At 38.0% G+C, this 25298-nt stretch overlaps 1 protein-coding gene across 4 annotated transcripts in view; it reads left to right on the forward strand.

Moving 5' to 3' along the window:
• Positions 1-1493: 1493 nt before the first annotated feature.
• mon2 (MON2 homolog, regulator of endosome-to-Golgi trafficking) overlaps positions 1494-25298 on the forward strand; it is a 65768-nt gene continuing 41963 nt past the window's right edge. For all 4 annotated transcript variants that reach the window (XM_041795134.1, XM_041795136.1, XM_041795135.1 and 1 more), the window contains exons 1-3: positions 1494-1976; positions 16201-16264; positions 18170-18297. In XM_041795134.1, coding sequence (XP_041651068.1) covers positions 1869-1976; positions 16201-16264; positions 18170-18297 — 300 coding nt within the window. In that variant the 5' untranslated portion in view covers positions 1494-1868. The remainder of the gene's footprint in view (positions 1977-16200; positions 16265-18169; positions 18298-25298) is intronic.

Genomic DNA, 25298 nt, shown 5'->3' on the forward strand with positions numbered 1-25298 from the left:
ACAGAGATTTCTCCAGATTCTCTGAATGTTGGGATGACATTATCTACTGTTTTTAACAATTTCAAATAAAGTAGACAAAACTGAGACAACCTATGGAAGATAATTGTGGAAAGAGACAAAAATGGCTTATAAGTGACAAAAAGAAGTCGCAGAAATGGGCCCAAAACAATAAAAGGGGTTTAAAGTGACAAATCATGGCAAATAAGGGCAAAAAGCAGCAAAATAGGATTGAAGTTGGAGAAAGAAGTGGCAGAAGATGGGTGAAAAGCAGCAAAAATTGGTTAAAGTGGCAAAAATGTGGCAAATACGGGCAAAAGCTGCAAGATGGGCTTAAAGAAGAAAAAGAGGTGGGGGGAAATGGGTGAAAAACAGCTCAAAATTATTGAAAAGGACTGAAGAAAGTGGAAAATAAGAGCAAAAAGCAACAACAATGGGCAAAGAGTGGCAAAAAATGGGCAAAAATGGGTGAGGATCAGAAAAAGAAGGTTAGAGGACAAACAAGTTGGAAAATGGCTGAAAAGCAGCAAGAATATGGTAGAAGTGGAAAAAATGAGTTAAAATGAGTGAAAAGCAGCAAAAAAAATACTAAACACTGTGGCAAATAAGGGGAAAGGTAGCAAAGTGTGCCTTAAGTTGCAAAAAGAGGTGGGACAAATGAGTGAAGGCAGCAAATAGGGTAAAAAGTGCCAAAAGAAATGGTAAATAAGGGCAAAGAGCAGCAACAACTGGTTAAGAGTGGTATAAAAAGTTGCAAAAATGGGTGAAGATCAGCAAAATGGGTTGAAGAGGCAAAAAGTGGCAGAATGGCTGAAAAGCAGTAAAAATAGGTTAACAGTGGCAAAAATAGTTGGCAAAAGTGGTTGAATGAGGACAAAAAGCAGCAAAATGGAATAAAAGTGACAAATCCGGGTGTTAAAAATGGATGAAAAGTAACAAAAAATTGATGAAAGTGGCTATAATGTCGCAGATAAGGGAAAAGAGCAGCAACACTGGGTTAAAGTGCCAATTCAAGTGGCAAAATTGGTGAAAAGCAGCAAATATTGGTTGAAAGTGGCAAAAAGAAGTGGCGAAAAATGGTTACAAACCGGTGAAACGCTCCAAAATGAAGCAACTGTCAGGAGGACGCGAGCATCAATGCTACACACATGCATTGACATCATCAAGAAATCACAGCTAGGGAGGGCCCATGCGCTAGGTTTCTTTGGGGCCCAACCAACCCTGTGGGATGCAGGCCTGCTTTACCCTATTATAAAACAGGCCCATATACAATACAATACAATAGCAACAGAAATGACTCACTAACTGCAGCTGTAACTTCTATCTGAGCCTTTAGGCGGTGTATGTCGACATGTAATTGCAGAGAAATGCAATACGTGGCTTCTCAAACTGCCTATTTCTATTACAAAGCCGTTCCAGCAGGGGTCGCTGTCGCCATTATTCTGAACCAGTCTGTTTACGGAAGTCCAACTGACGTGTCACTGTCCACCGAAGCATTGTGGGAAGGAAAGTGGAGCTGACGGCCGCTGATGGCAGACTCCTCAATTGGGCAAATATACTCGATAAGTGAGCAGCTTTTAGGACATAAAGCTCCAGAGAAACGATGCTACCTTATGAAGCTGATGGTAGCTGGCTTTGAATAAGAGGAACATATGCCGGTGTCATTGCTGCTCTCCTGCGCACGAGCGCCCGAAGCAGAGAAGTGGGATACTGTGTCAATGGACCGCGGCGTTTTTATTTTCCTGTACCAGGGAGCCGAGTAAAGTAGCAACGGATTATATTCCTGTTGTGGATGGGTGGGGGGCGACTGCGCTCCCGCTTTCATTAGCGTGTAAAGTTTCTTGAAATATCTGTCGAAGACGCCGTCAAAGATGTCGACCAGCAGTCCCGAAGCGGTGAAGAAATTGCTGGAGAACATGCAGACGGATCTGCGGTCTCTGTCCATGGAGTGCAAGAAGAAATTCCCCCCAGTCAAAGAGGTTAGCCGGCTAGTTAGCTTTACTGTGTCGTTACCTTGGTTTACCTCTGGTTTAAATCTGTTTTTTGTTTGTTATTGTAACGTTTTACAAATGTTTGTTGTAGCCCGTTTCCCCACCAGACACTGGGCCTGGTCTCCATTTAGGGATGTGGACACTGGGCTGACCTCATACTGTATGGCTGATGTAAAAGTTATGTCAGCTACACGGCCTTATCACAAACAGACAATTAGACTATAACATTTCTATGTGCTTAAAATGACTTTTCTTGAAGCTTTCTGTAGCCGAAGGTAACCCAAATAACCTCAACTGACCCAGGTTTGTTGTCATACCGTAGTAGCATATAACAACGATACGAGCGGCGATATCGATATTTGTTCCGTTACCACAGCAACCAAAACATTAGTTTTAGACATCCAATATTGTTTATTTATTGATTATATTTATTAGCCCATATTACAAAAACGTGCAAGAAAATACCAAACATGGTCTTAATGGCACAAATACTGTAGCAGTATTTCCACAACTAAATGTAAGTTTATTTGTTATTGTTATATTCAGCTTTTATTTATTTAAGAGAATCTCAATGAGAGTAAGAAAATTATTTTTCAATAGTGTTTAGCCAAGACAGGCAGAAATGAACAGTTTCAGACAGGTGCTTAACAGCTATAAACAAAATCATCATACAAAACGCAATTAAAATGCATTAACAGATGTAAGGTAAGATATTTCAATGGCAAATATTTTTCAAAGTCAACTACAGTTGTAAATAAGTCAGGCAAAACACCTGCAACAGACGTGTTTGCCTCCCAATGTCAGAGCTGGGGTTCTCAAACTTTTCAGCCCACAACCACCAAAATAAAGGTGTCAGAGACATGGACCCCGTCTGAACCTGAAGTTGGTTGAAGCATAGATGAATCCAGCTGTGCACATTCAAGAATAGTCATGTGCTTACTTACATGTAACAGATTTTTAAAACATCACTTTGATTCAACATAAATCTCACCACGTGACCATGGATTCTATTTTACATTTAACTTATTTTATGCGTATGTTCACATATGCATAAAAAGTTTGAAATATACATTTTGAAATCATTTGAAAATATTCTTTGCTTTTTCAAAGGCATCTGTTGACTTCCATTTGGTGTCCTTCTTCTCCCAGGGGGGTCCTGACCCTGTGGTTGAGAACCACTGCATTAGACAACATTAATCAAGTTAAACCTCAGCAGACCACCACTCCCCTCTTTCTTTTTTTGCGATGTGCTTTTAGACTGAAAATAAAACTGAAGAAAAACAACAAGAAAACAAAAGTTTTGATTTAAGCTTTGGCACTTTTCAATACTACTGAACATCAAGATGTTAGTTTTTGTTAAAACGCATGGTAATGAGAAGAATGAAGGAATGTAAAATTTTGACATGAAAGTGTTTTGAAATAGTCGAAGACAAGGTGATATTAAGTATGAAGCAGTGCAACCATTTTGGAATTACATCAGTGTGGTTCTATTTTAAAAGATATAATTGGGGCTTTGTATGCTTTTATTTAGAGATGAGGACAGTGGATAAAGTCAGACACAGGGATGAGACAGTGGGGAAGAGTCATGCAGTAAAGAAGCCACAGGCCGGACCTAAACTTAGGCTGCCCGCGTACCTGGTGTGTGACCTTACCACTAGGCCATCTGCACTCCAGAGTTTGGTTATTTCAAGGCTCACTTCACTTACCTAAAACTTCAGTCCTTAGAATACACTTTAAAGTTTAGGGAATGAGGAGGAAGAAAGACAAAGACTTAAGCTGACTTAGGTCTGTTAGTCCTGCATAACACTCCACAAACTTATTCATACATAAGGCTGATATTTACAGCAGATGTCAGTTGTAAATATGCCAGAAATATTCAAACATGCCGTTATAGATGATTAACTTTTCGAGCTATTATCTGCTGATGCCAGTATATTGCAGATAATATCTTGTATCCCTAGCTAATATACTAGAAATGGCATGATAAAAGTGACCAGAATTGAACTGTTTTGATATGAATGATTATATACCAAATAGCTTTGTTTTTCAAAGCATTGAATAGGTGAACAGTTAGACAAACTCTGGTCTGTTTTCATGGTCACACTACAAAAAATGTTGACATACCAGGAGTTTTAATAGGAAAACATATTATGTTAAATCTCTTGTGTAAAAGGGTCATCCAAAGTAGACACAAGCATTAATATATGTTCTTACTACTGTTTTTATTGTCTGTGAAGTATCCTGAAAACCTGTGATATTGTCTCCAGACATGTTGCTGTTATTTTTTGATTCTTAGAGCACATTTAACCTATTTTCTACAACCCTGATTTTTTATTGTGGCTGCAGAAATTAAACAAGCATATCACAGAATCCAATATCAAATAAAAAGTAACAGAATGGCTAGATATCTCACCACTGTTTTGCAAACATTTGTCATCCCAGGCTCAAGTTTGCACTTGGTTGACACCACTCAATTGACCTTTATAAATTTAACACAGCAGATCTCCCATTAAGAGAGCATGTTTTCCATTACTGTCATAGCAAAGAATATTTCTTAAATGTTTTTTTTTTCTCACTGGCTTTATTGTGTAGCCAAGTTGCTGACATCATGTCTTAGTTTGAGAATAGAATAGTACAAGGCGGTGCAATGTAAGGGCGTTTTACAGTGCATGTGTATTGTTACAGTCAAGCTAGCTTTCATGACTAGACTGACCAGATGCCACAGCCCTCTTTATGATGTGCATATCTTTCAGCTGTCCATTTGCATCTATAATGCTGGTGTTTTCTCGAATGTAAAATTCATGCCCAAAAGAAAGCAAATATGAGATAAACACCACTTTAGTTTCCTCTTTTTTAATTTTACTGCACTGCACGTTCTAAATGTGTGAACATGTAGGTGCTATTTTATCATTACACCTCAGAAATGCACACAAAGAGCAGATAATGTTCTCCAAAAGTTATGTAATTCCACAGACGTCGTCTCAGTCAACAGCTCCTTACCTTAATTCCCTGTAATTCCCAGGTACTGCAAGTTCACTGTAGCCTTTTATACGTAACAGTGGTCACTCAGGTCATCAGCTGAAATGCTGTATTGTAAGAGGGGCTTTTGGGACTGTGGAAGTATTCATTAGCCAGCTCAGCAAGGCGATACATATCAAGCTACACACCCAGGGCTAGTTTGTTTTTCCTCAGGTATCACCGTAGATAAAGAAAACATTACAATATGAAGGAGGAGAAATGGTTCAGCAAGTGCTGCCTGTTCCTTTGTGTGAGTGCTACTGCAGACTGATTAACCCCACTGACTCGAGTGATACTTGTGTGCAAGTCATGCAGGGTCATAAAAAAGCATTCATCTCAGGGTTAAGGTCTCAGGCTGCTTGTTGGCCCTGGCTGTGGGGCCTTATGAAGCATCTACAGTATTGATTTATCATCACCCATGTTTCCTGTCCCTTGTACTAACATCTTTCCCCCAAGGATCACAGCGGTGTATAGTCACTTTGATGCTCCTCACAACCTCAGCTCACGTCTGCTCTGGTTGATGGGGGTGTGATAGAAACAACAATTTCTAATTTTGGCCATCATGGTTGGAGAGGAGATGTTATTTTATTAGTACTGGTGGTTATTGTTGTGAATTCAAAAGACCTGTTTAGCTGAATGCCGAAGATGCATGCCTCCATCTTTTCAACATTAAAATTAGAGCAACAGATAAGTGATAAATGAGTAGAACACAAAATGATAAGATATGTTACAATGTGATACTATATTATACAGAGTAAGGCTGAGCGATGTATGAGATGACATGATATGGATGTGTGCATGCACAGTGGTACCATTATAAGGTGTGTGATGTTAGTCACGTGACCTGAAGCCCATCATGCTACCACTTCTGTGCTTTGACAGCTGCTGAGCATGGTGAGCTCCTGTTTAATCAATAGATACACTAATGGAGCTGGTGATGTAGACTTAACATAACTTAGAACACCATCAGGAATGGTTGTTGAACTTTAAAAAGCATTAACTAGCCAGGCCTGCCCACAGAATTGGCTGGGCCTCAGAAAAACCAAGTGATTGGGCCCTCCAAGTTGTGAATTGATAATATTAGATGCATTTGTGTTGGATCTGTAAAATTTGGTGCCACCTTTTAATCCCTTTTCATAACTGTTTTTGCATATTATTCCACTTTTAATCAATTTTGGCCACTTTTTAACCTCTTTTCACCATTTTCCCCCCTTTTTGCCTTTCTTAACCTATTTTTCTTTAACCCATTTTGCCAATTTTCACCTTTTCTTTGCAATTATTTTTTGCAGCCTGATGTTCATGCAGATCATAGCTTGGCTATGAAGTCTGACATTACTTTCTAAATGGTTTAGTCAGTGTGCCCTCCACAATGGTAACATAAGCAAAAAAGGTAATTCTGCTTTCAGAAAAGGAGATTTCATTTTTTAAAAAGGGATATATTGTATTACAGCATTAATAAATGAAATCCTTTTTTGTTTCTTTGATAAGAATGGTTGTTATTCAGGATAAATGTAGAATATGGTTATCACAGATTAACTTTAAAATGGACCGTGATTTTCCTGACCTCCATGGGCCCTCCATTTGACTGGGCCCCAGAAAGCTCTCCGCCTCATCCCCCTTTATGGGTGACAATGTTGTATTTTTCCTGTTTACCCAATTCGCTGATATTTATAAATTAATTTAGGCCTACACCAATATTGATACCAGTATTTAAATGTAGGCTAGACCTAAAACTTGACTTCTTAGAACACACTTCAGAGTGTTAGGATGAAGAAAGTAACTATTTTTTGTCCTTATGATACAATCTAAAACTTCAGTAATGAAGATAAACAAAGAAAAAAGACTTAAGGCTGTCTATTCAGACTTAAAATCCACAAACTTATTTGTACATATGGCAGATATTTACTTCCAATATAGGCAGGTATTGACAGCTGATATATTGGTTAATGATATCGGCAGAAAGTTTCATACGTGCAGATACTGATAGTCGACTTTTTAAGCTTATGAGCTGCCAATACCGTATCAGTATTGTTTATCTGTAGAAGTATATCTATCCTATTTTCCTCCTCTGCATGTGCGTCGGAGGGCTGACCCTCTGTGTGGTATTTGAAATCAGAATATGACTTCGTTGTTTGCATTGAATTGTGATTTGAAAATGAGTTAATGCACATAAAAAGGCACTGCATTAATCTGATATAAATAACCATTCATTTAAAAAGATTGCCTAATGTCGCAGAAAGAATAGATGTTGTTATGTCTGTTTTTTGCAGTATCATTCAACCTGATATGATAACAATACATGCAATAAAACAGGCCATTACACAATACTATAAAAACAGAAATATGATATGATGCAATTAATCTGTTTTAAAGAACTGGTGGTTCCTTGGGAGGACTCTGGAGGGAAAGGGAAAGGCTTTGACTAGACATGATCCAGATCCAGCACCTCAAGATGGTTTAAAACATGTGAAAGGCCTTTAATTCATAGGAGTAAAAACATATGTTAAGTCTCCCTGCTGCCTCCCATGGATTTTAAGTATTCCCGCCCATGAACACTGGGGGTTTCAGGGATACCAGCAATATGCTCATGTTGTCTCTTTTTCTCAGATTAAATATTGGCTTAATTCCAAACCTGCCTTGGGTCCAAGTATGATCTAAAAATAACAAAACCCCCCCCCAAAAAAAATGCTCAGAATAATGATGGAAAAAACACACTTTTATTACACATGATACTTAATTGTATTCGGGACAGTGTTGGCTGCATTACTTCATGAATACATTAATTAGCAGTTGCCTAATTTGGCATGTTTGGCTGCAGGTATAGGAATCGTCACAACTTGTGATATGTTACGATGCGATACAATTTGCAATACCTGCCACAGAATAATATGCTGCAAACTAGTGATACTTGATGTATTTAAACAACAATTACTGCCTCAATATTTGCTTATATTCAGAAAATAAACTGCTTCTAAAGAGGTAAAGTGAAGGATTAATACATTCGTTCCACTTGTTTTGGTGTCAGTTTTACCTATTTCTTCTCACGCTTCATCCTTCACTTTTCATTCAGACTTACATGAGGGGTTAATAAGCAGAGATGCTGTGAGCCAGATTTAAAGGGAAATCTAAAAAATCTAAAAAAAAAAGGCAGATACCAAATAATTTGAGATTTTCTGCCCCATAATTTGAGCACCTTCCACTTTTAAGTGCATGAGCTACAGACACATTTAAAATCAATAATGCTTGTTTTTATGAAGCAATCTATCTTTATTGCAAAAGGACATTCAGTTATCCCTGTTCTCATTTCCCAATCCCACTCTCCATTCCTGTCCCTTCCTTATTTCCCAATCCATCTCCCACAGTGACATTGCACCACAGCCAGTGGTTTCTCTGGGTTAAGAGGAGCCAAGAAGAGCCCCATTGATTTTTCTGCATCACAGCTTCATGCTCAGAGCCTTTTTCATTGAGAAGCAGTCGGTGAAGCCACAAGGGCTTTGCTGTTTGTTGTGCTCTGATTGCTTTTTTCGCCTGGGTGAAAAAAAACATCAGGTAGGCAGCCCTGGGCCCGTCTGTGTATGAGTCAGGTGCTGCTGTCAACCCACAGAGAAATGTGATGGCTCGTCTTGGGGAGAACCTGCAGAATTAATGAAAGCGTTATGGACAAGTCGTTTAGTAGACAGGTCATGTAGGCCGTACTGAGATGCAATAACAAGCGACATGGATTGGGGATTTGGTGGTTTGACAGTGCTGCACTGAAGCTCTGACTGAATAAGCCTTTTTCATAATATGCTAAGTCAGATCCAAAAAAGTGCTGAGTTTAGAGAGCATGTTTCTGTGGAAGTCAATGTGTGAGGAGCTTCACTAATGGGGCTTTTCAAAGAAATGAGCTGGCTCTCAGACATGGGTCACTTCTGCTTTGAGGACCTTGACATAAAAACTTGCTCTGGAGAAGAAGTGAAAGCACTGAGCACTTCCTGATGTGATCCTGTCCTTAAATAGTTTGAGCTCAACAGAACAACATTTTCTCAGTATATTTACTGTGTGTTAGGATTAAAAAGTCAACTTTGACCAGAATATTTACAGCACTGATCCCTTTGTAGTTAATCCTCAGTGTTTTGGTTTATTTGCCTGCATTCCAAGATTTCTGTCATGTTAGCCTAAAACCACATAAAAGGTTTGTATACTGTACATGGAAGAGTAGTGAGAGCTGGTGCACTGAATGATAAGTAAAGGATAGTGTTTAGTGAGGGGGTTGTTAAACTCCTACAGGGTGAGGAGGACCTTGATGCAAGTTTGTCTCTCCGTGAAGAGGTTCTTTTGCTACAAAAACCTGCTCTCTCTAATAAATATCCTGCCATTTATCTGGCTGTTTTCTTTAACAAAAACTGTTGGAACCTGAAATACTGATTTGGATATGATTTTATTGATTTAAAGGTTCTGTGTTTGTTCAAATTTCCTATTAGAGCTGCATCCATACCAATGGCTAAAAACTCATTCATGCTCCCTTTATATGTAAAAATATATGTTTTGATCATTATACTGAAAAAGCCTGAATTATGCCATTTTTTTTACTGAAGGGGCTTTTGAAACCAATCAGCAGTAGCTACTGTATTGAAATCACTGTTTCAAACTAACTTTTGGTCAGCCTACAACAAACAAAGTGGTGGAGCTTAGACCGGTCTTAAGCCTCTTGTCAAACAGCTAAAGCAAGCCAACTTATAGTCATATCAGCCATGCACCTATCTGTTAATAACTTGGATCCTTTTTAAAACCAATACTGACAAGTAGGGATTTCCCAATCAGCATCAGTCTTATCTGTAAGCCAACTGCCCACCACATTTAGCCCCCGTAGATATTCTTAATGACTACTATCTTGCTGCCACAATACTCTTTAATGTAATGTAAACAACCACTTAACCATAGCACTGATAGCACCTGGTGGTAACAGTGCAGTTTAGCACTATTTTGATCTGAAGAATGGGGACATGGTTGTCCAGAGGCTGTCAGGTTATACTTGCATATAACCAAAGCGGTGAGTGATGATATTCAATACAGGATATTAACCTGCAAAAAGGGTCAAAGGACAGCAGTGCTAGCACTGCTAACTTTAGCCATGTTCTGCAAACCAACTTAACACTGTTAAGGTGGGAAGTTGTTTACCATTTGTAGCTGAAATTGATTTACATAACATGTTTTCTTGAATTGAGACTACTGTGACAATGTGATGTGAAATTTATAGCATAGGAACACCAATCCTGCTTTGTATTGATGAGACTTTGATGGCTTTGACCTACATTTGTGCCTCTGTGGATTCACAGAAGTCGGAGCATAACATTTCAAACATGCATATGGATATTATCGATGAACCAATATCTCCAAATTTGTATAAAAGAGCTTACAAGCTCTGTGATGGGAAATTAAGAAAAAAATAAGAAAAAATGTCTGTCCAACACTCCTGGTACCTTGTCATCTCCCTCTTTCCATGTTCTATCCATGTAAACTCCAGACACAGAGAGGAAAATAGGAATGGGCTAATGAGCGAAAAATGGCACGTTGTGTTGTACTGGGAGGATACTTTAATAGGAATCAGTGTAATCAAACTAATTTGTTGCTAAAGCTTTGCCTGTGTTGTGCGGCAAGGACACGCTGTTTGCACTTCTGGCATCCAGCAGATAAACAAAGTTAGACTTTAGTTGGAAGTTTAGCAAAAACAAGCCTATTATTAATCCAAGGACAAGGGAGTGGAAGCATTTCTAGGTCCTTGTAATAATCACAGATACAGATTCTCTTTTGATACATTAGCCTATGATTAAAAAAACAACTTTGGTTGCAAGAAATACATTCACAAGAACAATAGTACTGTTGATACAAGACTGCATCCTAATATGATCAACATGGAAAGAACAGGTTTTAGCTTCCCAGAGAGGCTGTAAAACTCTTATATAAGATCATTCATGAGGCAGAAAGGGTTAAAGCTTCTGCTCTTTTACAGTGACATCATCAGACCTGTGGTATTTCCTTCAAAATGGTAATGACTTCATAAATAACGAACACTTTCAGAGGGAAGTTACGTCTGCAGTGTTCAACAGAAAGCTTGGTCATCACTTTCTATAAGGAAGTTTGAGGAAAAATATGTTAACATGCAAAGAGAGATTTCAGGGATTTAAGTCAACCCCGATAATCACTAGATAAAAGTAAGGTTTTATGTTAGGACTGATAAAGATTTTACATGCAAGGATTCATTGGCAGTGGCTTCAAGATGGAGCACCTGGTTCCACTTGAGGCTTGAGAAAGGAAACTGGAACAATGTGCTTCTAATTAGAGAGGCTTCTGGTTTCTGTTCAGTCATTCATGGATTATCCAACATCTTTTTGAGGAGTTGTGCAGTGGACAGACGAGAATATACAAGGTTTTTTCAAGTTGCCTTTCTTGATGATTTCTGGTAAAATCCTTGAAGCTGTTATCCTGATAAATTACCTCAATAACAGATCGTATCATTTTACTACATAGTGGGGGTCAGATATCTTGATAGTTGCAGTGTCACCCTTTACTTTGGAAAAATCAGGGCTTCTGACAGACAAAATTACTCTTACCATCAAAAGTATTTGAAGTGGCTTTAGATATTCTTTGCTGTATCTGATGTCTTGAGAAAACATGCTCTCCTTTCTTGCTGCCCTTGGGCCACAGACTGTGGAATTTCTGTGTGACTCATATCAGTGGAAAAGATTGAGAGCTTTAGCACAGTATGCAAAAATGTTATGTCGCAGTATGGAAGCTCTATAGGGTATCACAGGGTTCACAAGTGAAAAGACATTTCTGAGTAGCAGCAGCTGTTAAAGCTTAACTCATCCAGGGCTGTGACCAAGAGGCAGTTCAAAATCTGTGACTCTGTCTGTGAAGTAATGGTGTTTTACATTAATAAAAATGGAAACGCCCAAATGTGCACAATTTAAATTGACAAAAGTATATCAATACTCCTTTTTAAGTATTTTTTTTAAAGATTATGTTGTGTCAATTCCATTGCAGCAGTTTTTGATTAAGAAACATGGATGAATATATTATCAGCATATCAATACCAGCAGGTATTGGCTTAAAAATAATTGTCAGTTATAATCAATTTCTGCCGATATTGACGACCTTTCAGCTGTCAGCTGTAAATATCACCCTCCATCTTCTGTAAACATTAGAACACATGCTCAAACAAGGCAGGGCCAAAAAATAACATCAGCTGAAGTCTTTTTCTTTGAACATTCATACATCAGTTTAAAATTGTAAAAGCTAAAATAAAGTTGGAATTATCTGCTTATCGGATATGTTAAAAATCCAATATTGAGCATCCTTTTAAAGAAATTGTGACAAACTGTGCTCAACAGTAAAACGTCACACCGTAACGATGCAAAGTTTGTTTAAAGAATGTGTCCAATGTTATGTTATGGACGGATTTTGATGAAATTTTCAGGAAATGTCAGAAATGGCACAAGGAAGAACTGATTAGATTTTGGGAGTGATCCGGATCACCATCTGGATCCAGGAATTTTTTAAAGGATTCTTCACTATTAGGAGATTAGGGCTAATGGTAGAGGTCTGCGCTCTCTGAGTGCTTTTCTAGTTATCATTGCCATGGCTTCGTTTGGTGTGCTTCCTGTTTTAGTCACATTGCTTCCCGATTCACTATGGTTTGGTTCCAGTGCATCCACAGAGTGTGTGCTCAGCTGTTTATTAACGATCAGGATTTCTGAATGTAAATATTGAACAAGTTTAATATGAACAATTCCAAATTTCAGGAGAGAGCAGAGAGGGAAAGATCATTCTTAACACACCTCACACCACAGAAAAATCTGTTAAGATAATCGTGTTACATTATCTAAAAAAAGCAAAAGAAATACAGACTAACCAACTCTATGGAACAATGATTACAAGAGTGAAGATTGTTTCAGTCATGTACTTTGCATAGAAACCTCCCCATTACCCCACATTTAACAGTTGAGGCCCTTGTCTTTTCAGTGATCCTTCGTAGCAGCAGCAGTGTGTTATTGTCTCGGCCTCTGGGAATATCAAAAGCAGCCACAGCATTGTTGTAATTACCCCAGACTAAAAAAAGCTCCCTCTGTTTTCTCCTCGTTGCCCTGTAAAGACCTCTGGCTTTGTGTGGGGAACAAAGGAGAAGACGGAGACTAGCATTTTTTGAAGATTAACTTTTGAAGGAGGCGTTTGGTAAAAGGCCAGTCACCAGCGGTTGCTTGGTAACTGACTGTTCAGCAGGTTGTGCATTGTTGACTTCGACTGTGGCCTGACATTGTTTGAGTGACATGGTAAAGTACAGTCCAGTTTTTGCCCAAATATATCTAGTGTCCTGTTGTTTGAAAACTTTATTTGAATTAACTTCATAACCCTTTCTCGTCATCTGAGTTTGTCTCTCATTAGTCCCCCAGACTCGTCCTCCCTCCTTTTAAAAATTCATGCTGTGTGTTTATGGATGCAGCGATTATAGGAAGATGATGGTTTTGAGAAAGTGTCTGAGCCTCCAGTCATTTTTATCACATACATGCTGGTGATGAAGTGGGATCATGCAGTGGCTCTATGAAAAATGCATCAAGGTAATGTAGACCCATTGGCTGTTTGCTCAGTCAAAGATGCTGCTGCTGCTGTTGAAGATATGGGATTTGTGTGCTGATAACTGATAAAATGCTGCAGTCTACATTTTGATGGATCAACGACTGCTACAAGAGACTTACATTTAAAGATCTAACTGATAAGTAGGGTAGCAGCATCAGGTAACGTCAAATGAGTTACCATGTTTCTTTCCTGTTCTTTGTGGGTTTTATGGATGAACGTCTCAGAAAGCCGCCCAGAGAAACACGACTCGTTGATGTGACTGATAAGGGAGATTAGTACTGTAGTTATATCACTGAAGTAGCAGCTTTCTTTCACACACAATTTCCAATATAGACCTCAGTATTGGCTGACCTGGTTCCTTAGCGCACCCATAAATCCGGTATGCATTTTTTGAACCTCTTGTAGTTATCATATGATTGTAGTAATTGCTATGGCCTGGCCCTGGCAAAAGAAGCCCTACCCAAAAACAAGCTGAACATCTAAACTTAAAACAAAAAGTAAGGACATTTGTGTTTGGTAGATTATTTCTTTGTTGTAACGATGCTTCTTGTCAGTCAATCTTACACTGTTGGAAAGCATGTTTATTTCCCTTTTAAATGACACCACATTTGTAAGAAACATGCATTTATGGGATGAGCAGTTCGTGGGTTGCGCCATTAAAAGTTTGCCAAATCTTCTCTGCCAATGCCAAACATGCTGTTCTGCCATTGACTCTTGTTTGGTGGACTGGATGATTGAAGTTAGAGTAAAAAAAGACATATTGGCTATTTAGCAGTTCGTTAGTTTGATAAACAGGAGCCTCAGTAGCATGTGGGAGAACCACACACGGCCACAACAGCTACCAGGAGGACCTCCAAGATGACTAAGCTCGCCCCCACAGAGAGGGATTTACCAGAGGCTACCTCCAGAATTTGGGAGTGGAGAGGATGGAATGGATGCAATCCACATGCTCAGCTCTGCTGCTCATCCCACAAATGCATGTTCCTGACAAACAATTTAAAAGGAAAATAAATAGGCTAACAGTATAAGATTTATTGCCTATAAGCATTGTTACAACAAAGAAATAATCTACCAAACACAAATTTCCTTAATTTCTGTGCTAAGTTTAGAAACAAGCTTTGCTGATGTTTGTACGTTTGTCAAACACAATTTATTAATTACCTCCGCCAAGGAGGTTATGTGATTGGGTGGGTTTGTTCGTTTGTTAGTTTGTTTGTTAGCAACATTACTCAAAAAGTTGTGGATGGATTTTGATGAAATTTTCAGGAAATGTCAGAAATGGCACAAAGAAGAACTGATTAGATTTTGGGAGCGATCCGGATCATCGTCTGGATCCAGGAATTTTTTAAAGGATTCTTCACTATTGGGAGATAGGGCTAATGGTGGAGGTCTGCGCTCTCCGAGTGCTTTTCTTGTTGTATCTGTATTGATGATCAGTCAGTCTCACTTTATGTGGTTGCCAATCAGCTGTGACAAACCCGATCTAGGCCTCCCTGATTAGATACCACAACAACAAAAATAGAAATCCTAGGCACCCCATTCTGGCTGATTTCTTGCTTTTAAATGACCAAGAAATTGCACGCAAATTCCCTCTTACCTTTTTGCTTTCTGCAGCTGATGGTAAAAAATAATAACTGGTGATCTGTAATTTATTTAACTTCAGTAATTTTTGATACAGATCATTAAAAGAAGAGATATGGTATCTTTTTAAAATGTGTTTAACTATAGAACATGTATCTGTCAAATATTTTGACAGTGTTTGTGGCTAATGGAGCTGCTCTATTCTCTACTTCTATGTTGGCTGTTGTGTTGGAGCTGTAGAAACAAGTACTTTAGCAGGACTTATGTGTGTTCTCATGTATAATTGCTGTTAGATGCTTTTACCAACATTCTCTATGAGTCCTAATTTTACAGCACTATAGTATCAGATGCATTTCAGATATTGGTATTAAAGTTGGTACATTTTCACTCAAAATTTTTGAATTGTATCTTCTTTATAGTTTATTTGCAGTGTGAAAAGTGTTCTTCTCCTTATGGTTATGACAGAAGTCAGAAAAGGTTAGCAAGTAGAGCTTTGGAAGAGTGCTGGGGGAAGGAGGAGGAGAAGCAAAGGCTGAAGAAAAGATCAAGAGTTGCTTTCAGTAGCTTCAGGTTGTCGTAGAAAGATAAAAAAAAAAAGCAGCCTCTGTTTTGACTAGTAAACGCTCAGTATCTCTATTTTGCTCGCTTCTGCTATGTTCCTGTTTCTTCCTTTCCTTTCACTCTTTCTCTCTCTTGACATTCCTGCCTCCCTCTCTGTATCTTACCATCTCACCCCTTTCACACTCCTCACTGGGGAAATCACTCTCTGCTCACACATCCCTCTCAAGTTGAAGCCGGCTCTTAACAGTTTTCCCAGCCCCTCTACCCTCTGTCTTTCTGTAGCAGGCCGAGCCGTTTTTCCCCTGTGGCCGTAATTACAAGAAGTTGTGTCTGCCACTGTTAGTACTGTGGCGCTGCAGCATCAGCATCTCTGTGATAAACATTACATCTAATATATATGTTTCTTCTGTGTTTTTTTTTTTTTTTTGCCCCCTAGGCTGCAGAGTCTGGCATTGTGAAGATTAAGACCATTGCTGCCAGGAACACAGACATACTGGCAGGTGAGTGAGAACAAGTGTGGTTAACTACAGCTGTCACTTTGTCGGAGGCTGCACTTTACTCTGATTCATAAAAGAATAAGACTTCAAGAATATATGCATGTGCAGTGGATTTGATGTTTTGGAACTTACCAATAGATAATTTTGTGCCATTATTCTTCATAATATTCACATTTTATTTATGTTATTTAGTAACATTTTAACAGTTTGAAGGCCAAATAATGCCAATTAATGTGTACTCTTACTTCTTAATTCAAGAATAAGATATTTTACCGTCACATTTTTGCTAAAAAAATAGATCCATAGTAAGACATTGTCCACTATATTTTGATCTCTTTTTGTTTTTTGTTTATGGAGTCAGCCTGTGGCAAATCACATAAAGAAGAGTGACCAAACACTGTTTTGGTCACGCTGCTTGATTTTTAAAACTTCGTATGGATCCAGAAAACATCTAACAATATCAATACCTGTTGTTAACATACAGAAATTGAAATTAAAAGACATGAGGACAAAATTACAGGTCTGTAATAACATATTTGTATAGTGCCTATATCATTGCTTTATGATTCTATATGGCTAGAATCAACTCCAGCATTCGTGTTGGTTTCAGCTATAATGACTGTACATCCCTAACTTTAACGATCTGCAGTATAGAAAGGTACCGAAGCTTAAAAAATCAACAGTGTTAAGACAGGTGTTTAAGAAATAAAAGAATCCATCAAAAATTACAAGAAAGCATGTGCGCACTGTCAAAATTGTCTCATATGTTAACAACATTTTCTTAATAGACCATATTTTTGCAATCAGGAGTTTCCCTGCATTTTCTGGTATATTATCAACTACGTCTGTTCTGTTTATAGTTTTAGATTAATATAATAGTATCCTGAAATTTTGAGGGAATATTTCAAAAACTTTATCCATCTCTTGCTTCACCTTATATGTGGAGTATTAAGTCTGTGAAGTTTCAGGCAGAACCTTTTTAAATTGCCAAGATTAAATCCATCAAACTCTTTAAACATCTACATCTTTATGAATCTTTATGAAAGCACTTTGAAAGGTAGCTGCTCTTTTCAACACTCTGGTTGTATATTGTCTGTGTGCTGCTTTGATATACAAGGTCAAGCTTTAGTAACATTTGCAGAGTTGACACATAGTCGACATTTTCTGAGTTCCACTGTAGGCTGTCTGACTCCAACAATAAACTGTGCGGCGGGTCGGTGTGGAAGAGTTCATTTATCTTTGTTTAGTAGTTTCCGGAGCGGGGTAATGAGGTGTAACAAAAAGATTGATTGGTGAAAGGTGCAGGTATAAATCATGGTAGAAACTTCATCTTATGAAAAGCTGGTGAAAATGATGCAGGGATGAATGCAAAAGACTGGATGGGATAGCTGTGCAGATGTATCAAGGCCAAAATTTCAATTTTATTGTAATTTTTTAAATATTTTCTTCATGTAAAACGGTTTCAGCTCCATATAAAGAATGTGTGAATCCTCAGACTTTGACAGTTTAAAGAAATTGGACAGATCTTTAACAAATCTTTTCATAACTCAACCTTGATGTCATAATAATCTAGCACTCTGAAGCTTTTCTACAAGGATAATCAGAATTTTCTCTTTCTGTTATTTGCTCTCTGGTTTGATTTTTTATTCCGAATCCAATTATTGCCACATCTGATAGTATTATTTTGTTTAAACATCAAGGGCTTCTCTTATTATGTTTAAACAAGCTTAATTCAAGTCACACTTCCTGTTTAGGCAGGAATGTTGTAAATGTGATATTGAGTAATCATTTAAGTAAATCTAATCATTGCATATTTTGTTAATTTAATGTCTCTGCTTTTGATGTGAAGCATCCAGCACATTAAAAACAACTGTGACCTGACACTTTATCTCTGTCCTCTCCCTGCAGCTCTGAAGGAGAACAGCTCAGAGGTTGTGCAGCCTTTCCTCATGGGTTGTGGCACCAAAGAGCCCAAGATCACTCAGCTGTGCCTGGCCGCCATCCAGAGACTCATGTCCCACGAGGTGGTGTCTGAGGTGAGGACTGTGACCGGGCCTGAAGCCAAAAAAATTCTTGCATGCAATGCCCACTTCCAAAAAAGTTTGGACAATATGTAAAATGTGAATAGAAAACAAAATACAGTGATTTGCAAATCCATGTCAACCTATACTTAGTTGAATACAGCACAAAGTAAACATAGTTAATGTTCAAATTTACAAATTGTTATTAATTTCTGAAAATGTGCATGCATTTTGATTTTGATGATTGAAACATGTTTAAAACAAATGGGACAGATTAAAAAAAGGCTGAAAGTTGTGAAATGTATAAAAAAGTCACCTGAGGGCTCATTTATAAATAGTGCAAAGGTTTTAAATACTGAATACATTATGATCAACACATGCACTCACCAATCATATAAAAATTTGAGTCTTACTGTTGATGAACTCAACTGTGGCACTTTTAATTTAAAACTATAAAATCCAACTGTCATGGTTTATTTAGAGCAGGTGTGAGGAAAAAGAAAAGTGTCCGTTGTGGATAGTTCAGTGCTGTCTTCTTGTCAGTGGTTCTTCCTGAAGTTGCACTCACCTCTGGAGCAGCCACAGTGCCCTGAGAAAGTACACCTAAATATACCTACACCAAACTAAAACGATGAAAGAAGAGATCATAGGTAGATTTTCCCAGTCTTTGAAGTCCATTGCAACTTTATTTGCAAGGCACAGGCCCATCCTCACCTTGACTGCTGCTTCATTGTTTACTAGTTGTCACTCAGCTGCATGTGAACCTCTTGATATTAGCTTCGTTATTTATTTATTATTTTTTAATGAACATTTTAGGGATTTTACGCCTTTCTTATACAGAGGAGGGAAGTGGAAAGAGTTGGAGATGTTTGGGCAGAATAAAAAAAGACATATAGAATAATGAGGGAAATAGGCATTTTTTTCATTAAGAATATTATAAATAACAAAATAGAGAAAAATAGTGTTATAATTTGAGTCAGAATTCAATGGTTTTATCTGTAATCGTTTTTTTTTTTAAGGTCATGGCTCCCTTTTTTATCAGGTGTGAACCAGAGCGTAGATTTGTGCTCCTTCAGGCTAAATTTCCTCCACCTACTTTTCCTCTGTGTATGATGGTTTTAAAGAAGAGAAATCAATACGAGGTCTCCGCTCTCATCTGGATTCATCACCTTGTGTCACTTGACCTCATAGAGTGACCTGAGGTGATTATCACCTCCATGAGTGCCAAGTCAATAACACTTGTCCTTGCGGAGGATGTTTTTCCCACTTAAACATGAAGAACGTATAAAGACCGTTGACACAGAGGAGATTTCTTTAAAGTGATTCTGTTAGTTGAAGGTTACAAAAGCCTTTTTTATCTGCTTACATGAGAAATTTCAGCTTTTCAAAGATTCAAGATTCAGGAAGTTTATCACCACTCCTATAACATGCTATTGCTGAATGCCTCTATTAAAATTGACACGTGTGTGCTGTATAATGAAACATACAAATGAAAAAATAGTATCTACAAAACAGTTATGAATGTAATAAGAATGTATGATATTTATTCTGAAACCTGTTTATTTTAGGCTTAATTTAAGGCAGGGGGATATATACACTGAAAAGTCAACGGTTTTCAATCAAAGCTTGTCTCTGCTTACTTAACTGATTTCACATTTAATATCTGTCATTTATTCACTAGGCTGCCTTAAAATAAATGTATATTCATTAATTCTGTAGGAGTTTGCACATTCTGCATACACATCCTTGCAAATTTAAGTTCACCTGTAACCTCAGGCACATGCTCCACATTATTTGAAGGGTAATTCATTCAGATCAATAAAATGCATCAATATCCAATCAGCTGATGTAAATATTACAACTGTAAACCTAAATGTTTTCCTGTTACCGCTGGTTTTATCCATCAGCTGCAGACCCCCTCTTTTTTCTTCCACCACTCATTGTTTCTAAAGTGTTTGTTCTTTTTTTTGGTTGAAGTATCTGCACTGGAGGAAACTGTTTGCTTAGAAAGAAAATATTACAAGACTCCTGCACTGCTTTCTCATTGCCTGTGCCTGCAGTAGCAGTCTAAAAGCCCTGGATGACTATTTGGAATAATTTCTGCCACAGAAGTATATTTAAATGGAAGCTAATGTGATGGGTGGTTGCAAGCCTCTTTTAATAAGCCAGCTGTCCCCTGCAGTCAGACCTGAGATATGCTTTCTACAGTTTGATGTCAGACATTTATTTAATTAGGCTAACAGAGGTTTCAAAGCGTCTGCCTTTGGTTACAGAGTCTAAGTGGCCTGCACTCACAGAGTAAAGCCTTTTCAAGACAAGTCTGACATGGCTGAGTAGTTGATCCAATTTCTGTCGGTTCTTTAACCACAGTCTCTTGCTTTTCAGGCGCTAATATGCATATTTAGGCTGCTGCTACGTGTGATTACTAATATATCTGTGTCAACTGTTCACACTTTAAAAGTCTTAAGGGCCTAGTTTAAGATAAGAGAAGATAAGCTAATCTTTATTGATCCCTCGTTAGGGGAAAGCAACATGTTACACCTTAACACAACAAGGAAAACACTGAACTCTAGTACATACACTTAAAGGAAGATGATAACAGCTACAGTGATAGTATTGGTAATAATGATGAGGAAATACAAGAAGTACTTATAATACCACCATAACAATAATGATTATTATACATACAGTACTTACATCTAATATTAATAAGCATGAAACAATTCATCCAACTCACTGTACCATACTTGTGTCATAATATGGTGTTATAAGATTACAGCAGGTCTTTTTACATTTTTCCAGTCTTTTAAGATACTAAAAAAATTAGTGATTTCTCAGGATATACATAAAGTACTGTGCAGAACTTTTATGCATGGTTGGGCCAAAAATTAAGGATGCAGTAAGGTGTTTTATGGCAGGTAGGTCAGCCTCAGGGCACTATCAAGCAAGAAGGAGGATTGACACAACCCCAGTGGTGCTCTGGACTCTGGATGTCCTTGCATGTTACCAGGGACATGGGGAAATAATCTGTGGAAAAACAAGTCCACCCCTTTAGAGTGGAGTAAGGGGTGGATGTGGAAACAAGGCATGAGTTAGGGCAGTGGTTCCCAACCTTTGTTTCCTCTGAATCCAGTTCGACAGTTCTACCTTAATTTCTGCTTTGACAAAGCTGTAAAATTTTCAGCTTTTGTTGATATTTCCATGATATCTGCCACTAAAGTCCTCGTAGGTGGTGCTGTTGTACTGAAGTGCATGATATTGGAAGTATGTGAGACCTTTGGTAGTCATCGGGGTACGTCCCACTGGAAGGTAAACCCAGGCCTCCCCGGAAAGGTAATAATCCTTCTGGTCTGGGAATGCCACAGGATCTCCCAGAAGGAGTTAGAAAATTTATCTGGGGATAGGGATGTCTGGGTCAACTGGATTAGCCTGCTGTCACCCCACCCCAGCCCTGGATGAACAGAAGATGGATGGATTGGTAAACGGCCAAATTATTAGAAACATCTGTCATTATGATGCTCTCTAGTACACCAACACTGCCCACAGCAACTTCAGTGGTGGATATAGAGTAGAAGTATCACCTTTGGGACTATGTCAACAAAAACTGAAACTATAGAAGCTTGATTAAAGTTGGGCTTAATAGGGATGCATTAATGGTCCTAATTTTTAGCAGTCAGTGCATCTATTGTAGAGCAGTTGGATTCCATTTGATTTCTGTTTTTTTGGACAGTGCATACTATTTTCATATTTGATTTAAAATCTCTCTAATCAGAAAAAGCAAAAAAAATCTTACATTTGATGAAGTCATTTTTGCTCTACAAATAAAAAATAATTTTGTTTATTGATTTTTCCATCACTTGTCAGCCAAATCTAATCATCATTCCACACAGTTTCTTTCAAAGAAAGTGATTATAATAAATGCATTTTTATTATAGCGTTCTTGGGTGGTGGTCGGGCACTGTGTTTAAAGGAAGCTCAGCATGAATGTGTGATGCAGATTTTCTCAGCCAGTCATTTTTTCTAGTTTCTTTTGGCCTTGAAAGATAACATTTTATCTCTTCTCCTTCCTTTTTTCTTTAACTCCTCTCTGCCGGAGTTGTTTTCCTCTCCTTTGAGTGCCTGTTATCAAAATGTTGTTCCCCACAAAACCGCTAGAACATCTAGGACATCTAAGAAGCACACTTCACCTACTCTACAACACACACATTTTCCAATCCATTGAACATTGTAACTCCTCTCTGTTTCTCTGCCAGAATCGCTCCACATCATCAGCAGCTCCCAACTGCAGGGTTTAAAAGCTACCTGAAGGCCTCGCAGGACAAATCTGCCTCAGTATTGATTCTTAAGATGTCGCTAGAGACAAACTAGTCAGATACTTTGTCATGTTTGTGTCAGTTTGTTTCCTCTGGGAAGCAGACAGTTCAAATGTCTTGAAAGAAAATGTCTTACCAGGACAGAGCAGACTCTAAATTGCCTCATATTGATTGCAAACTTGTCTGTGTAGATCCAAAACCCCAGGACACAGACTGTCAACGTTTCTTAATCCAGGCATCAACTTCTGCAATGAAAACACTGTAAAGAAAAAGCGTGTGCCCCTTAACCACTCCTACGGCACAAAACGTGTCAGCTAATGTTGGAGCTTCTGTGGCACTCAATAACACAGTCACATTGACGTAAATCCCAAACCCGTTGCATTAAAACCCCTTTTGAAATGCAGCAAACACTAACAACATGGAGAAAAGGGGTCTTGCTAATCCTGCAGTCACGAATATAGTGTTAGATTTAGAGTTAAAACAAATAATATTGGACAGAAAATAATGAGACATCAGTTGTAAATCAAGCCCACAAAATTTGGTTGCAAGCCTCTCAAATGTGAGGATTTACTGTTCTTTATACCAGCTTTTGGTGTAAGATTTTTGATCAGGCATAAAACATAATTTTAATGCTTTATAAATGAATAAAGACTTAAAGAGTGATTTATTTAATAACCTTAATGAATAATTGAGGGATCAGTCTGTCTTGAAAATATGTATTGGTAGCATTCCTCATATGGAAAACAGCTACACAGTTAGAGAATCCAAATGCCTTTTTCCGATAATTTGTTCTTAAGTTCTGAACTCTCCTGTCTCCTCTTGAAAAGAAAATGAAGAGCTTTAATGTTATTAAAACTAAACTAAAGACCCTTAATATGGCTTTTAATTCTGAGTTATATCTTAGCCTTTGTCAGCATTTTCTACTAGTTTCCTTGACCTAGGATTTACATAGTTAACTCTGATTGGTTATTTTTTGTTTATAGTCGACTGATCATTGACACCAGACTTTTTGCAGAAACATTCCTATTATGCCGTCACAGCGGCAGTACTGACAACGGAAGTACAGGTATTGACATCAGGCTACGATCAAGCTGCAACCTCCGGTCCTGAAAAATGAAGTCAATGTGGAAGTGCAAAAAATTGCAATACGGCGAGTGTCTACTTGAGGCTGGCTGCAGGAACACCAAAAGTCCCGTACACAACATGTTAAAAAGCTGTTTTTTTTTAACTAGGAATAAATTGGTTTACAACCTGGTTCAAAAAATGAAATGTGTCTCATTAGCTTATGTCTTCAAGTCCTCTCACTGTATGTGGAGTGAATTTTTTTGTATCACAATCATTTGGCTTATATTTAGGAAAAACCTGACTACGCAATGATTGGTGTGTCTCATTGGAATGACAGACAGATTGACAGGCAGAAGCTATCTATCTGTCACCAGAATGTTAGCCAGCTAGCTGACAGGAAGTCGAGCTCAGTGGGCGGGCTCTTTCCTGCTGTTAGGTATGAATCAAAGTTTGGTTGAGACAGCAATTTCAATATGGAAGCCACTGCAGATAGGCTTCAGGAGCTTTTGTTCTGCTTATTGTAATCAGACAGCTGACATCACACATGCTTTGTCCAATTTTTTTTTACAGTCTATGTCTACAATATATTTTAGTCACCAGTTATAGTGTAGGTGTATTTAGGGGCCGTAAAACTGACATTGTAGAATTAGGATACCTAACACAAATGTCAGTGCCTCCGTCAAATGAAGTGAGTCGCCCTGAGAGCACTTGCAAACAGAGACTCTTGTGTTGAGTTGATTTGAAGAAGTGTTTCTCTGTACACAAGCAGTGATATCAAAGCATCCAATATCCTTGATGCCTACATTGTTGTCAACACAAATTGCTCTTTTTAAAGTTGATTTCAATAAAATGTCAAGATATGCTCATCAAACTTCACAAAGAGGCATTTACGAGTACTCTGTTTTCAGCGGCCAATTTGGTTGAAAGCCATTTGTTAACTGGGCTATTAAACTGTGCTAGTGTGTAGTCAACAGAGGTGGAAAAAGTACAAGAGTATTGTACTTAGGTAAAAGTAAAGTTACTCTGTCAAAACTTACTTAAGTAGAAGTAAAAGTACTGATTTTTGAATGCACTTAAAAAAGCACAAGCACCCCAATAAACTACCCAATTACAGTACTGTGAGTTTATGTATTTAGTTACTTTGCACACATGGCAGCTATACTAGTATTTCTTTGCATTGCTGCTTAGGCCCTAATAAATTGATGTTAACACCATGATATACTGGCTGGGTCATGATTTATTTAGAGAAGACAGGAAAATTTCACATTAAGACATAGCTGGAAAGGAATGATCCTTGTTTCATGTGCAGGCATTCATCTATGAGATCCAGTCAAGTCCTTTTGACTATCTATGGAATATTGTTACTAGTTATCCAACGTTTACTCATTCTACTTTTAGTTCATATATATTCAATTTTGTGCTAGATTTAGTTTTTCCTGCATTAGTTTATGCATTCATTTAATTTTACCTTTTAAACTACTTTATAACAGTTTTCCTTCTTGTTTTCTTAACTCATAATTTTGCCTCTTGCTCTCAGTTTCTGATGTTTTTCCCCTCTAGTTCTTTTGTAATGCACTACAGATTTCATGCTTTTTCAGTATGAAAGGTGCTATATCAGTAAAGTTAATTCAAGCTGAG

This window comes from Cheilinus undulatus, linkage group 9, assembly GCF_018320785.1.
Source record: "Cheilinus undulatus linkage group 9, ASM1832078v1, whole genome shotgun sequence".
In the NCBI taxonomy this organism is placed as follows: Eukaryota; Metazoa; Chordata; class Actinopteri; order Labriformes; family Labridae; genus Cheilinus; species Cheilinus undulatus.